This window comes from Mustela lutreola, chromosome X, assembly GCF_030435805.1.
Source record: "Mustela lutreola isolate mMusLut2 chromosome X, mMusLut2.pri, whole genome shotgun sequence".
In the NCBI taxonomy this organism is placed as follows: domain Eukaryota; kingdom Metazoa; phylum Chordata; class Mammalia; order Carnivora; family Mustelidae; genus Mustela; species Mustela lutreola.
The window spans coordinates 39,637,501-39,653,944 of NC_081308.1; the positions used below are offsets into that span (position 1 = coordinate 39,637,501).

General features: G+C 34.4%; 1 protein-coding gene across 14 annotated transcripts in view; it reads left to right on the forward strand.

Annotated features, from left to right (window-relative positions):
* Positions 1–16,444, forward strand: part of KDM6A (lysine demethylase 6A) — a 204,005-nt gene that overhangs the window by 164,347 nt on the left and 23,214 nt on the right. For all 14 annotated transcript variants that reach the window (XR_009350033.1, XM_059158348.1, XM_059158349.1 and 11 more), the window contains 7 exons: positions 2,808–2,937; positions 4,411–4,516; positions 5,065–5,270; positions 7,299–7,363; positions 7,440–7,514; positions 8,252–8,400; positions 15,000–15,114. Coding sequence is in view for 13 of the 14 variants with exons in the window: in XM_059158348.1 (XP_059014331.1) it covers positions 2,808–2,937; positions 4,411–4,516; positions 5,065–5,270; positions 7,299–7,363; positions 7,440–7,514; positions 8,252–8,400; positions 15,000–15,114 (846 nt within the window). In the remaining variant the exon portion in view is untranslated. The remainder of the gene's footprint in view (positions 1–2,807; positions 2,938–4,410; positions 4,517–5,064; positions 5,271–7,298; positions 7,364–7,439; positions 7,515–8,251; positions 8,401–14,999; positions 15,115–16,444) is intronic.

Genomic DNA, 16,444 nt, shown 5'->3' on the forward strand with positions numbered 1-16,444 from the left:
TTCATTTATCTACCAAATGATATGGGTAAATTTGAAATAAGTTTAAGCCAGTATTGTAAAGGATTGTGCAGTGACTAATTGTTTCCTACTCTGCATTGCTTGGGGAAATTTTCAAAATGAGAGAAAAGGATTTAAAATGGGATACTATTTTCTTTCTTCACCACCTTTCTCCACTTTGCCTTGTTATATTAGTTTCATTACCTTGGCTTTGAAAGTACTATAAACAGTATTGGACACTTACATGTTCAGAAGATTATGCATAGTTCTATCGTTTGCATTAGGACTAATGAGTGTATTTTCAATGGAAAAAGCTTACAGTCACTATATAGAAAACTACCTACATCAGTTTCTCCAGGGAAATTCCTGTTTGTTTCAGACTTGACCTCAAAAAAGCAGGGAGTCAATATTTTCAGTACAGTAGGAAACTGCAAGATACAATTTGATTACATGGTTTATTTTGACTACCCTCTTATTTTCACATACATAGTTACTTTTTAAAAGTGTAGGTTATTCTTAATTTGAGTCTTGTTTGGTTCATCTTAGTGTTACTGTCACTGGTTACTGACCAGTGCTATACATAAAAAGGCGATTATAATACCTTTTCTGCTTTTATGTTTATATGTTTCTGCTTTTAAAGTTATAATTACAACATTTGGTGGTTCAGTCAATATCTGTTCCCTTAGGCATGTCCCACCTTTTTTTCTCCCACCTTTTTCTTTTCTATTTTAAAATAAAAGCAGCTGCGTTTTTTCATTATTATACTTTCCCATTTCCCTTTTTTCTTTTGTTACAGAACTCTACAAGTGATGGAGGCAGAATTCTGCTAATCTATTAAATTGCTTTCTAGTCTCATCTTTCAGTGTGCAGAATGTTGTAGAAGCTTAAATTTTGGTACCATATTTAATTAGCACGAAATGTTCTTCAATGGTACAGTTTTAATGTGTGGTCCATATCTTCCAGTTCCTTAAAATAGTAATCATTTGCTATATTGTACATTCATCTCTTGCTCTAGAAAACAAATTTTATGTATTCAGAGTCCTGTTTTGTTTAAAAACCAAAGTTAAAGAGTGGCAGATACACAGTTCAGCATGAAAACTAATTATTTATATGTATATTGTAAGTGAATGTTTATTTTGCATTGATTCGATGATAATACTTGAAAGGTTTCTTTACCAGTGTCAACCACCTACTTTCTGCTTACATGGAATTTATAAATTAGTACTGATTTTCTACCTAAATTTAAAAGCTTTTAAATGCCTCTCTTTAAATGTGTAGGACAGTCATGCTTTGTTGAGAAATGTTGTGATAGAATATTCATTTATTTAACCTTTAGCCTTGTTAGTTGAACTTAAAATTTCACTTTAATAACTATTTCACATACTTTTTTTTAGAAAATGAATTATTTTAAACTTAATTCATTCCTTTGAGGCCAGTCATGAACGCTTCTGTTTTTACTCGGGAGTTAACAGTTGAATAAATTAAAAATTAAGAAAGTGACATCCATGATTCTGTTTAGTGTACCATCTCAAAAGTTTGTAGTAGTGGAATTTCAAGACTTTTTTCAGTTTGTCAAAAACATAGCAAGATAAGGGGAATTAATTTTGTTTCAACCTGTATTCTGTAATTTATGATGTAAAATTGCTAATCCTTCTTCAGTAAGTAAAATTACTAAGTTTAACTCCCCACCGTAATTACAATTTTCAAGTTCTTAACTAAAATTGTAGTGTTAAAGTACTTGCTATTTTATTTTATTTTATTTTATTTTTTTTAAAGATTTTATTTATTTATTTGTCAGAAATCACAAGTAGATGAAGAGGCAGGCAGAGAGAGAGAGAGAAGCAGGCTCCCCGCCGAGCAGAGAGCCCGATGCGGGACTCGATCCCAAGACCCTGAGATCATGACCTGAGCCGAAGGCAGTGGCTTAACCCACTGAGCCACCCAGGCGCCCCAGTACTTGCTATTTTAATGCATTATTTTTGAGCTTGTAATAATTGGGTGAAGTTAATCTGGAATGAATTGAAAGCTCAAAATTATGTCTTGCTGATTTTCTGAGTTGGGTATATTTAAGAAGTAGAAAAAAAATTTTTAACACTAAAAGAATTACAGTTTGGAAATAATTCTGCCATATTTAAAGAATTTGTAACTTAACAAACATGATAGTTTAACCCATTACAGGAAAAGAACCCCCAACTACTAATATGTATTAGTTATATAGCATATTAGAGAATAGGTAGCAGTTATATGTCTCATTAAAAATACTGGTATAATTTCCATAAAATTTAGTAGATTGGAGTCTTGCTGAATTTTATTAGTCAGGGACTCATGTAGATAATTCTTCACAGTTTTGAGAGAAGAAAAAAAGGTACAGATCTTCTCAGGTTTAAGGATTACCACAAAGATATTCTGGTTATAATTGCTGAGGTGTGAGACATAGGAAGAAAGACATTCTGTTTTTACTATAATTTAGACCTTTTTTGGTCAAGTCACAATGTTTAGTGGAAAGACTGTCATGGTAGAAGGTGGTGGAGAGGAAATTGGAGTTCATGTGGTGTTCTTTAGGTGAGGAAAATAAATTGGACAGTTATGAGCAAGATAAGGACTACCATCAATAATTCATGTGTTGTATTTTTTCATGAAGCTAAGTATTTGCTGAAATTAGTAATTGTTCCTAGTTTTTTTCTCATAGAGCCAAATCTCCTGGATTTGTGTAGCTGCCCCATAACCTAATTAGGACTTAATTCAGGATTTTTTTTGTTTTGTTTTCTAAATAAATGCACAGCTGATTTATTCTCCCTTCTTTTTTTAAGGAATCTAGGTAAAAATGGCTTATCAAACAGTAGCATTTTGTTGGATAAATGCCCGCCTCCAAGACCACCATCTTCACCATACCCTCCCTTGCCAAAGGACAAGTTGAATCCACCTACACCTAGTATTTATGTGAGTCTGAATTGACTGACTAGAAATAAACTAGTGTTTGTACTTACCTGTCTTTCATAAGATCTTGCTTTAAATTAATATGGATGCCCTTTAGGAAACATTAAAATTATTGGCAGTAGCTTGAATGTTTGGGGGGAAAAGAGATGTATTCAGAAAAACTTCATAATAGCATTTAAAACCTCCCTTCTCAGTTACTAACCATGATTACATTAGAATACTGAGAAATACTTCTTACTGCCCCCAGTTGGGGACAGTATTAGGCAAAAACCACCTAAAAGTATGACTTAGCTGGGTTTCAAATCTGCATTCTACTAGTTGTATGGACCTTAACATTCATTCTGCTTTATGCATCTACAAAAATATATATTTTAATTACCTTTAAAAAAGGTATTTGAGAACATAAAATGTGATAATAGATATGTCATTTTTTAAAAGAATGTTAAAAGATTATTTAAAACCAGTGTTAGTTTTACTTTGAGAACATGTAGACATCTGATGTAGGAAGTTGATAAAAGTTCAATCGAAGCAACTCTTATATCCTCCCAGTTCTACCCCAAGTGAAAAAAAATTTAAGCTATAAAGTTTGTTTTTAGAGATTTGGCCCTGTTTTTTTGACCTCTAGATGCCAAATATTATCATATTAGTCCTTTCTCCAACCAATAATTTATTGATCCTTTAGTATGTAAGAGAAGCACTGAGATAGATGTGTAATAAAATATTAAAACTGAAGTCTGAGAGAGGGAAATGCAAAATTAAGAATTTTTTTTATGGGTCTTCTTCACCTTGCTTTCACTTTTGGTGATATTTTTAAAAACACTGAACTTTTGCGGCTTTCTACTCTTTATGTGAGGAAAAAAGTCCATATATCGTAAAACTTTACCATCTTAACCATTTTTAAGTATACAGTTCAATAGTGTTAAATAATATTCTCACTGTTGTAAAACACTTCTCCAGCACTTTTTCATCTTGCAAATCTGAAATTCTATACCCATTAAATAGCAACTCCCTTTTCCCTGGTCTCCTTAGCCCCTGGGTAACCAGCAGTTTATGGTTCTATAAATTGGCTACATTAGATACATCATATAAGTAAAATTATACAGAGTTTTTCTTTTTGTGACTGCCTTATTCTCACTGAGCATAGTGTCTTCAGGGTTCATCCACATTGTAACATGTGATAGGATTTTTCTTCCTTTTTAAAATTGAATAATATTTAAATTGATTTGAAGTTTCAGTTTTATTTTTTTCCACACATTTTGTTCAAGATCCAGTAGACAAGAGAAATAATGTATGTAGTTACTATCTAATTACAACTATCTAATTACAACTAGGGTCAAAGACATAGTGACAAAATGCTATAAAATATAAAACAGAAATTACACAGTGCATTGTTGAAATTGCCATAAATGATGAATATGAATTTGGCATAATATTTTCTGTTTTCCAGAGATCTAACCGTATGTTTTAATTTTACAGTTGGAAAATAAACGTGATGCTTTCTTTCCTCCATTACACCAATTTTGTACAAATCCAAACAACCCTGTTACAGTAATACGTGGCCTTGCTGGAGCTCTTAAATTGGGTAAGCTTTAAATAAGAAAATAAGGTTTTATATTTCCTTTGCTATCTGTGACTCTTAAAGCACTGGCAGAAACTTATTTCTGTTAAGTTTTTCACTTTTCTCTTTAATATTTTCTGGCTAGGGGCGGGGTGTTGTTTATCACTTCTTTAATCCATAATGTAAAGATACAACGACAGTATTGGTTCCTGGCAATTTAGTAGTGGTTTTTAAGTTTAGCTTTTATTTTGGTCTAATTGTATAATTACAATTATGATATAGGTTATCTGATGAAAGAATTTTTAATACAAAATGTAGATAAAATTCACTACTGCTAATATAAAACTATAGCCTCCTAACTAGTGCCTGGCCTCTTGATTCCACCTGTGCTGGTGGCATGATGATTAGGTCTGAGGCTTCATTGTCTGGTTGTGTAAACCTGGAATAAAATTCAGGTTGTGCAGAGGCCCTGGTTGGTTTTTAGGGGAACTGGATAGAATGCCATAAAACATTTTGCTTAATGTGTTATTCCAAATATAATTTTCATTTATTAACTACATTTATTTATGAAGACCTGGGACTTTTCTCTACCAAAACTTTGGTGGAAGCTAACAATGAACACATGGTGGAAGTGAGGACACAGTTGTTGCAGCCAGCAGATGAAAACTGGGATCCTACTGGAACGAAGAAAATCTGGCATTGTGAAAGTAATCGATCTCATACTACAATTGCTAAATATGCACAGTACCAGGCCTCTTCCTTTCAGGAATCATTGAGGGTAAGTGTTTACTCCTTGAACATTGTTTTATTTTTAGAATATTTTATTATTTTATGTTCTTTTATTTTGAAAGGGTGCATTTCTTTTGTAAGCATCTCATTATTTTATAGTTACATGAAATACTATCTAAGTGCTATGCAGTTCGCCCTTAGTAAAGTCTAAGCAGGCCTATGGGTTGATAAATATTGTTAAAGTGTAGTGGGATGTCTCCTTCATCCGTGGGATGTTTCTATTTAAAGCAGGCTTTCTCAGTCTTGGCATTATTAACATTTTGGTTTGGATAATACATTGTTGTGGGAGACTGTCTTATATATTAGGGTGTTTAGTAGCATCCCTGACCTCTCTCTAGTAGATGCCTGTCACATACCCCTTACCTTCTAACCCAGTTGTAATAGTCAAAAAGGTCTCCAAACGTGCCAGATATCCCTTGGGAGGGTAAAATTGCCTCTGATTAAGAGCCACTGATACCAGAAGATCAAGTAAGTCTCAAGATTGCTTTATGCTTGCAAAATTCCTAGTCTTGTGCCTTCCCATTTTTCTCCTCTACCAGGTTAGTATTATCTGATCGATAATACCTCCAGGAAACATTAGTATTATTCTTAATGGCCTCAGTCTGAAAGAGAAAACGGAGGGAGAGGCATAAATTATTTCAAAATATATGGGAAATTTAAAAAGTAGAAAAATAATCAGAGATTATTAAAAGACTCGGCATTTCAGCAGTGGATCATTACTAAAATCCTTTAGCACTATAATGAGAACTTTGTGAATTCTCTCACAAAGTGAACATAAAGCATCCACAAATTGAGTTTATTAAAGGTTTTACTCAAATACTTGTCTGTAGTACTAAGTTGTTTTGTACATATCCTGCAGCTAAAACTTAATATGGGCCTGCAGGTCTTTAATTTGTAATTCATTAGATTTTCTTATGTATTTAAAATTCTGCCTCAAGTTCACATTTTCAGTGAAGGCAACATTTGTACCTGTGCATTGTATATTTGTATTTCTTTCTCACTATCATTCCCTGTATCTACAGAGAAATTCATCTAATGAGAATTGTCCTGCAGCTTTAATGAGTTATAGTGAATTCATTGTCCAAATGAATCTCTAGTTCAAACCTTTGAACCTTCAGCTATATGGTAGTAGTATTAGGTTCAGAAGAGGATAAGTAATAAGCAAGATTCAGGGATCATGAAAGGAAAATTTGGAGGAGGAGTTGAAAAGCAAAGATCATAAGAGGCAGGTTATTTATATAAGATGGGATCCATAACCAAAGAAAAGATGCCTTTTTGTGTGCTTTGAAGGCATGGACCATTACCTATGAAAAATTTGACAAATGTTTAGAGACTATACATTTAAAGGGAGGGAGGCCAAAATGTACTAAATACTGCTAACTCAAATAGTAGGACAATGTAAAGAGATACTGTGTCTGTGACTCCAAAATTGTAAATAATAGTAGTACTTGCGTTGAAAAGCACCTACATTTATGCAGCACTTATTTTCCTTAATAATGTAAATGTGTTACCATGCATGTATAATTCATTGTGGAAGAAAAGCTTTAACCCAGGGAGAACTTCTTCCATTTGTCTGTAATCAAAAATAGAAAACATCTAACCTTCTACCCTTACACATATATAATTATCCACATACAGCTGCTAGATTAGAAAATTTATAATCAAGATGGATAGGCCTCTCAATTAAAAAAAAATAATTCTGTCCTCTTAAAAATGGGGCAAGAATGAAAATCTATAGATTTTTTCCCCCTTATAGAATGTTACTAAGAGAACTATAAGATAACTTTGTGGCTGAGGAGGTTGGATACCTGCCTATGGATGGTGACCATTGACTTTCCTTGAGTTTTTATTTAATGTGTGGTCTTTGAAGAAATTTTCATGTGAAAGAGGCCTATAGAAATTCAGTTTCCAGTCATAGATAATACCATCAATCTCTGTGTGAACTTTATAGTTGCATGATGGAAAGGATAGCTGGTTGTGGAATACTGAACTAGAATGTGTTTTGCTTAATTTATAGGAAGAAAATGAGAAAAGAAGTCACCATAAAGACCACTCAGATAGTGAATCTACATCTTCAGATAAGTAAGTCATTTTTAATATTCACTTAGTATTTCTGTTTAAAAGACATGTTTCTGATATTGTCTCTCTCTTTTTTAAGTTCTGGGAGGAGGAGGAAAGGACCCTTTAAAACCATAAAGTTTGGGACCAACATTGACCTGTCTGATGACAAAAAGTAAGTCTTTGTAGTAGTATTTTCTGTGAACGGATGCAAAGAGATCTGCAAGATTGAGAATTGTCTATGATTTCCTCTTCTCTTTCCTTCCTTACCATTTTTCTAAGTTGATGCACAAGTTTCAGATACATTATTTTTGCTAAGTTTTACAAAGTTTTTTTTTTTAACTTAAATCTCTTTCACAGGTTTTCATCAAGACCCTGGCTAAGTACACAATCATAAAGTTACATTTTATGATTAATAATGTACAGTAGTGTTATAAAGGGGTGCCTGGGTGGCTCAGTAGGTTAAGCCTCTGCCTTTGGCTCAGGTCATGATCTCAGGGCCCTGGGATGGAGCCCTGCATCAGGCTCTCTACTCAGTGGGGAGCCTGCTTCCCCTTCTCTTCTCTCTGCCTGCCTCTCTGCCTACTTGTGATCTCTCTCTCTCTCTCTGTCAAATAAATAAATAAAATCTTTTTTAAAAAATGACAGTGTTATAGAATTATACAACAGTTACAAAAATAGGAAGGTTTGTTTTTTTTTTTCATTTACTCAGTATTTTTGTTTTGTTTTTAACTCCGTAATATTTATGCCTTTTTTCATTAGGAAGTTTTCTTTGGAAAAATTGAAAAAATTAAGCATTTCAGTGTTTCCTATGCCATTTTTCAGATTGGGACATAAAGTTTTTGAAGAAATGGCTAACTTCCACAAATATTTGTAGCAGGATTTCACTCTTGATCTGTTGTTTTATTGCAGATGGAAGTTGCAGCTACATGAGCTGACTAAACTTCCTGCTTTTGTGCGTGTCGTATCAGCAGGAAATCTTCTAAGCCACGTAGGTCATACCATACTGGGCATGAACACAGTTCAACTATACATGAAAGTTCCAGGAAGCAGAACACCAGGTAACTTTTATGAACTAACATTATCTTCTGCACTTGAAAAACAGAATTAATCAAAATGTGAAACATGCAAAAGAGAACCAGATTCTTTTCATTTACAGTGAGTGAAACTGAAACAATTACTCCTGTTACAAGATTTGACTCATATTAAGATTTTTCCCCTTTATATTATCTTTTTTTAATAGAATAGTCCTGAAACAATAGCAGTTTAATCTGGAAAGGGGTTACTAGAGCACTCCTGGGAAAATCCCTGTGGCATAGAGGCTGTTGCTGATTCCGTCTTCTGCAGAGTGATGGGATACAGTTTTTTCTGAACTTTTCTTTTCGCCATAGTCACACTAAGAAATATATTTTATGACTTTGTGCACGTATGTGTATTTTTAAGAACAATTTCATAGAATAATACATTTTCTGGTCTGTTCCATTGTATTTCACTTAAATAAGGAAGTAGAGGTTGTAGTCCTCTAACAGAGCTGCAACACACACAGTTCACACAAATCACTTGATGAGGAGACATTCCTAGAGTCTTCCTGGTATCCCGTCCAGACTCTGTTAACTCGGCTTGTCACTTTTGACAGGTCACATTTCCTTCTCTGGATCTTTTTCTTCATTTGTAAAACAAATTGCATTGGTTTTAAGCTAAGAATTCTGTCCAGTGCTAAAGTACCATCTTCTTTGTGTTTCCTTGGATTGACATGAAATTTCTGAGTGATTTTCAAAATACTTAACAATTAGGGCAGATGACTGGTGGTTACAAGTTCACCTGTATACCTGTGCCTATAGGCTACATATCATCATCAGATGTTTCTGTGTGCAACTTGAAGCAGCCATGGTTTGAAAAACAGATTGCTTTCTTCTTTGTCACCTGCTTATTGAATTGTAGCTACAAAGCTGTTTCAAAATAGGCCTATCCTTGCTTCTGGGTAACATCGGTCAATGGATTACGAGTCCTGACTGCTCATTGGAATCTCTTTTACTGAGATCAGGCACCGTAAATTTAAAGAAGGTTCCCAGAATATTATATTGTACATCCAGGAGTAGAACCATTAGGTTGTAGTAGTTTTTATCCTCAAGCCATTGGAAGCCCAGTTCTGTGATATTTTGTCCATAGTTGGCTAAAGTGGAAACAGTTCTGTAATAAATGGCAGAAGAACTCTGTGCTCCCCACTTTGCCATTTAGGCGCTGGTGTAAATACTGGGCAAGTTACTTGAACTCTAAGAGTTCTGTTCTATTCTTTTTTTCTTTTTTCTTTCTTTTGTTTGGGATTGATTGATTTATTTTAGGGAGGGGCATAGGGCAAGGGACAGAGAATCTCAAGTGGAGTCCATCATGGGGCTTGATCTCAGAACCCTGAGAGCAGGACCTGAATCAAAACTAAGAGTCACATGTTTAACCAACTGTGCCACGCAGGTTCCCCAAGAGTTCATTTTTCTTATGTATGCAGTATTGGATTGTTTCTTCTAAGATCTATTTAAATTGAAAACCTCTCCAATTTGAATTATACCCTCAACTCAAAAAGAATACAGTTTTTCATTACAAATTAGGGGAAAAGCAAACCTGGTAGATTATTTAGTCACCTGTGTCTGAACTGCTTGGGGTTTTTTTCAGTTTGTATATAAGGCATTAGTTTTTCAGAAGTGTCCTGTGGAACATTGAAGAATTCTCTAAGGAATTCCCTTGGAGTAATGCTGTCTAGTAGAAATGTAATGCAAGTCATATGTATGACTTAAAGGTTTTTTTTTTTTTTTAATATAATATATTATTTGTTATAGGGTTACAGGTTTGTGATGATTTAAAGTTTTATGGTAGTCATATCAACATAAAACAGGTGAAAATAATTTTAACCTAGTATATACAGATCTTACCATTTCAACTTGTAATCAGTATATAAAAGTTGAGATTTTTCACATTTATTTTTCATATTAAGTCTTTGAAATCTGGTGTGTACTTTTATAGTTTCTGCACATCTCAGTTCATATAAACCCCATTTCAGGTGATTACTCTGTTAGACAGCTTGGTCTTAGAAGAAATGGATAGTTTAATTAGTTTAGTTTTTAAATTATTTTGAATACTTCCTTGTGGGGCAAACCCTTTATTCCTGGAGTTACATAGATAAATGTGTTTCCTACCTCATGGACTTTATGATCAGTCATGTTATGTTCTAAACTATAGAGATGCTCTAAGGCTGTATCCCAAAACATTTTGAATTTGACAGTGGGATTTCAGCACCTCTAATTATGATGAGTGCTAAATTTTATTTTGGAGTCTACACTATGGACAATTCCAACCATCTACCCATGGTAGGAGATAGTTTGTAGGTATTAAGAGTACCATATTCACCTCATACTCTCATACATGAAAGATACAAGGAATGGTGAGAGTAGCTACATTTTTCTCTGTTGAGGTAAAAATGACCCAGCAAAACTAATCCCTTTAAATTATGTGGTTCAGTTGCATTTAGTGTATATTCACTGTGCTGTGTAGCTATCACTTCTGTGTAGTGCCAAGAGATTTTCATCTGTCCAAAAGGAAACCTCGTACCCATTAAACATTAATTCTCCATTTCCACTTCCTTCTGCCCCTAGCAACTAGTAGTCTGCTGCTTTCTGGTTCTGTTCTAGATGTTTCATATAAATGGAATCATATAATATGTTCCCTTTTGTGTCTATCTTCTTTCACTTAGCATGTTTTTGAGGTTCATCTGTATCGTATTCATGGTTCAGTCCTTTTTATGGCCAGATACTCCGTTGTGTGGATATATAGGACATTTTGTTTATCCATTTCAGTTGACGGACATTTGGATTGATTCCACTTTTTAGTTATTGTGAATAGTGTTTCTGTTAACATTCATGTGCTAGTATTTGTCTGAATCCCTGTTCCCAGTTCTTTTGGTTGTATACCTGGGCTTTGAATTGTTGGTTCATATGGTGATTCTATGTTTAACGAAATTTCTGAGGAACTGCCAAACTGCTTTCCACAATAGCTGCACCATTTTACATTCATGGCAGCAATGTATGAAAGTTCAAATTTTTCTTCCTCCTCACCAACACTGTTTAGTTCCTATTTTTTTCTTATTACGGCCAACCCAATGGATGACAAGTGGTTTTTCTTTGTGGTTTTGATTTTCATGTCCTTGCTGACCGTCTATATTATCCACTTTGGAAAAATGTCTGTTCAAGTCCTTTGCCCATTCCTTAAATTCAGTTGTTTGTTTTTTTGTTGTGGAGTAGTAGGAGCTTATATTTTGCATATCAACCCCTTACCAGATACATGATTTGCAGATATTCTTTCCTGTGCTTTAAGTTGTTATTTCATACTCTTGATAGTGTTCTTTGCACAAAAGTTTTTAATTTTTATGAATTTCAGTTTATCTGTTTTTTGTTTGGTTGTTTGTGCTTTTGGTATCTTATGTGAGAAACCACTGCTGAATGCAGGGTTGTAAAGTTTCACCCCTATTTTTCTTCTTAGATTTTTATAGTTCCAGCTCTTATATTTAGATACTTGTTCCATATTAATTTTTACATGTGGTTTTATATGAGCTAAGGATCCAAATTCATGCTTTTATTTTTTTTTATTTATTTTTTTTTTTTAAAGATTTATTTATTTATTTGACAGAGAGAGATCACAAGTAAGCAGAGAGGCAGGCAGAGAGAGAGAGGAGGAAGCAGGCTCCCTGCTGAGCAGAGAGCCCGATGTGGGACTCGATCCCAGGACCCTGAGATCATGACCTGAGCCGAAGGCAGCGGCTTAACCCACTGAGCCACCCAGGCACCCCAAATTCATGCTTTTACACATCCAGTTGTCCTAGCACTATTTGTTGGAAAGACTATTCTTTTCTCTGTAGAAGGGTCTTAACACCCTTGTGGAAAATAAGTTGGCCACAGATATATGGATTTATTTCTGAAATCTTGATATCCTTTCCTTGATTTACATGTCTGTCTTTATGCCAGTACCATGCTGGTTTGATTGCTGTACTTCTGAGGTAAGTTTCAAAATTGGGAAGTGTGAATCTTCCTACTTAGGTAGCTACCTTTACTGTAGTGCTTTATCTCTTCATCACAGGGCTGTCAATTACTGTCTTTCTATTCTTTCAGCTTTTATTTATCTGAGAATATCTTAGTTTCTCCTTTATTTTTGAAGAATAGTTTTGCCAGATATGGAGTGCTTTGTTAATTTTTTCTTTCTTTCTTTCAGCAGTTTAAATGTGTTACCCTATTGCTTCCTGGCCCCATGGTTTTGGATCTAAAATCAGCTATTAATCTTATTGGTAATCCTTTGTATGTGACAAATCACTTCTTTTTTCCTGCTTTCAAAATTCTCTTTGGGTTTTTACAGTTTGACTTTAATGTGTCTTCATATGGATCTCTTTAAGTGTTTCCTACTTCGGAGTTTCTTTAGCTTCTTTGGTGTATAGATGTATGTCTTCTGTCAAATTTGGGAAGTTTTGGACCATCACCTCTTCATATATTCCTACTGTTCTTTCTCTTCCTCTTCTGGGACTCCCACAGTGCTTAGGTTATTGTATTTGATGGTCCCTTAGGCTCTGTTAATTTTTCTTCATTCTATTTTCTTCTCAAAATGGTGGTTACTTTCATTTGCTCTATCTACAAGTTTGTGGATTCTTGCTTAACTTTCTCAAATCTGCTCTTTGAAACCCACTAGTGAATTTTTAATTTCAGTTATATTTTCTGCTTCAAAATTTTATTTATGATAATTTCCATCTCTTTATCAATCTCTGTTGAGACCTCATTGTCCTTGTTTCCTGTGGTTCTTGTTTAGGGTTTCTTTTAGCTCTTTGAAGTATACTTAAGACAGCTGATTTTAAAAAGCTATTAAATCCATTGTCCTTTATCAGGACTAATTTTTGTTAATTATTTCTTCTTTTTTCCCCCCTGTGATTAGGCCATACATTCTTGTTTAGATGAAAGCCTCAATTTTTTTGTGAAAACAGACTCTGAGGATTTAAAAAAAACAAAACAAAACAAAATAAGACTGTATTCTCGGTCAAATGTAGTCCCTGAAATCTCTGTTCCTTAAGCATGGTACTGTGCTAATATTTTGACATTTTGAATGTTATCATGTGGCTGTTACAGAAATCAGATTCTCCCTCTCCAGGGTTTGTTCTTGCTTACTGTGGGCTGCAGTTGTCTGTCTGTTTTGTGATTTTTCCACAGTATTTTCACAAAGACTGTATTCCTTGGCATGTGTGGGTACTGAAGTTTCTTTTCCATTATCTCAGCAGTTAGCCAGTGACCTCACAGAGATTTCCTTCAGTGCTTTGTGCCAAAAAAGAAAGAAGAATGGGAAAATGAACATAAAGAAAAGAAAAAGTAATTCTCCCGGTCTTTGCAGATTTCCTGTGTTAAGTCAATCCTTTTACATTTAGTCATGCCACTTATGGTCTTACTTTTAGCCTTTACCTTCTTGCTTGCACTGCACCTAAAGATTAACAAGAAGTTAAAATTTATAGTCTTAGGTGTATTTCTGAGCATACGACCTGCTCTGGGTATGCATGTGGCTTTCTGAATTCTCTAGTATTCACGGGAGCTTTTCAAAGCCTTTATTCCCCCCAAATCTCATTGGTGTGTCTGCGGTTTGCCCCAACTCTTCGTTTTTTGCCCCTGGGAGCACCAGCTTGTTCATATGGCCTTTCAGTGTTTTGGGGGAAACCTTTTCCACTGAACCACTTGCCCTGATAGGATGAAGTTCCTTTTGTTAGTCTTTGGGGGAAACTCCAGTCAAGTTGAAAGGAAAAACAATTTTTTATCTTGGGAACAAGATCCACTCTGCTCCCTCCAGAACCAGTGACACACTAGGAACACAAGACTACTTTTTTAAGTCCATTGCCACACACTAGTGATATGGGTGGGGATAAGGTAAGTTAAAGTGACATAAAAGTCTCCTACTATAAGTTCTTTCTGGTCAGGCATTCACTTGGTTGCTATAAACCTTTGACTACTGCCCAGAGTTCAGTAAGGTTACTTCTGGTAGTTTTACTGGTTTGTTTTTTTTTCTCTAGAAATTAGTTTGTTTCTGAAGAGTTCTCCAGAGTTCCCCTACTCTGTCACTTTTGTTGACAATATTCCCATAGCTCCATTTGAAAACCATATTTCTTGCCTCTTTACTGATGTCCTAATGCTACTTGTGAGAAATGGAGATTAGTTCACAAAGAAGTGGTAATGATATCAATAATAGTTAACACTTACTACTTAGCATATATTTGGAACTGTTCAAAACAGTCATTATTTCATTGATCCGCAAAGCAGCCCAGTGATTTATTGGAATTGTTATTTTCTAATCTTCTATATTAGGTAACTGAGTCGAAAGGTTTAGCAACATTCCCAGGTTCACATAAGCTTAGGAGCCTGGCTCTAGAACCTAAGCTTTTAGCCATGATGTAGACTACCTCTGCAGAAGGTCTTACTGAGTAAGTTAGGAGTTGACCAAACTCTGCTCTAAAACTAGACACAAAAATAATGACAAACAGCTGAATACCACCAGAACATTCTGTGTTGAACATTTCCGAGGTCTTATTTCTAAAGGCACATTTTCCTATAGAATTTATAGTATGCTGATAATTGTTTTTCTTTTCTCATTTCAGGTCATCAAGAAAATAACAACTTCTGTTCAGTTAACATAAATATTGGTCCAGGTGACTGTGAATGGTTTGTTGTCCCCGAAGGTTATTGGGGTGTTCTGAATGACTTCTGTGAAAAGTAGGTTTCCAAAGAAAAATTTTTTTTAAACATAATTATTCAAAAACAGTAATTATAAAGGGCAACTGACTAATGTGGATATCCTAATGTATGTAACCAGTTTTTACTTACCTCAGCAAAAAAATTCATTTAAATTGATTTTATTCCAAGTCTGTTCCTTTGTATTACCAAGAATACTTGAAAAAAGATGCCTTGACACCACTCTGTGCAGTAGTAACAGTCTTGAATTTAATAGATAGGAAGTTTGAGTTGTTTATTAGGTTAACTGAACAACTGATGCATATACTTGCTCATGTGGAAGATATGTGTTCCCAGAAAAATTATTTTACTGTGAATGGTTTTAGAAGTGGAAGGAATTCTGTAATATAGCACCTTCATAGGTTGTTAATAACTCTAGTATAAACATACACTCTTTGTCATATCACCATGATATAAATTCTTTTTAGAACTATACTGGCAACTAGTCCTTTGAAAGAATTCTGTAAAATTTAACCAACTGCTTCAGATTTTTTCTCTAATTGAAGGAACTCCATTTCCTTTCCTTAAGGTCCTAGAAATAGCCTTCCTTTATTTCTTATCTATGTTAAAGAGTACCTTGGAATTATTTTCATTGGTTTATACTTGTTTGTCTAAACAGAAACTTACTCTCTCTCCTTTTTTTTGAAAGTACTCCTTTATGTAAGTGCCTGTTATTTTCAGTTAGTTAATATTGAAAAGTTGTTATGATTAAAAACATAAATTATACATATATATGGTGTTATTCTCCCCACCCCAAGAAGGTAACGAGGGGACCACCAGAAACATTACATTATGAGAGACTCTCAAAACTAATTTTTTTTTCTTGGCTTACTGGATCTTTGTTTAGTAACAAGTGTAAATATAGTTACCAAAAAACCCCCACACTAATCCATAATTTCCTTAAATAGAAGCAAAAGATAATTATCTTTCACTGTTTTTACTGTTTAACACATAGATTTCGTTTCATATAAGAAAGCGAAAGATGTGAAATTTTAAAATTTGAAATGCTCTGATGAAATAACCTGATCTACACTAATCTGTGCTTACTTTCATGGACCAGTAGTCTGGTGGTAGCAGAGAAAGCAGTGTCATGTAGGAAATCTCCATTGTGCTATAGAAAGATTTTTATTTCTTAAACTTTGCGATGGTAGTATATTATTACAACCAGAGTACACTGATCCTTGTTCATTATTTCTGAGTAGACATTGGCTCTCTTCAGGATTTAGTTTGTCTTTCCTACCTAATGGGGAGGTAATCTGGGAATAAAGGTAATAAGAAGAGGCAGATGATGTCTAAAAATTGTGAACTTGGG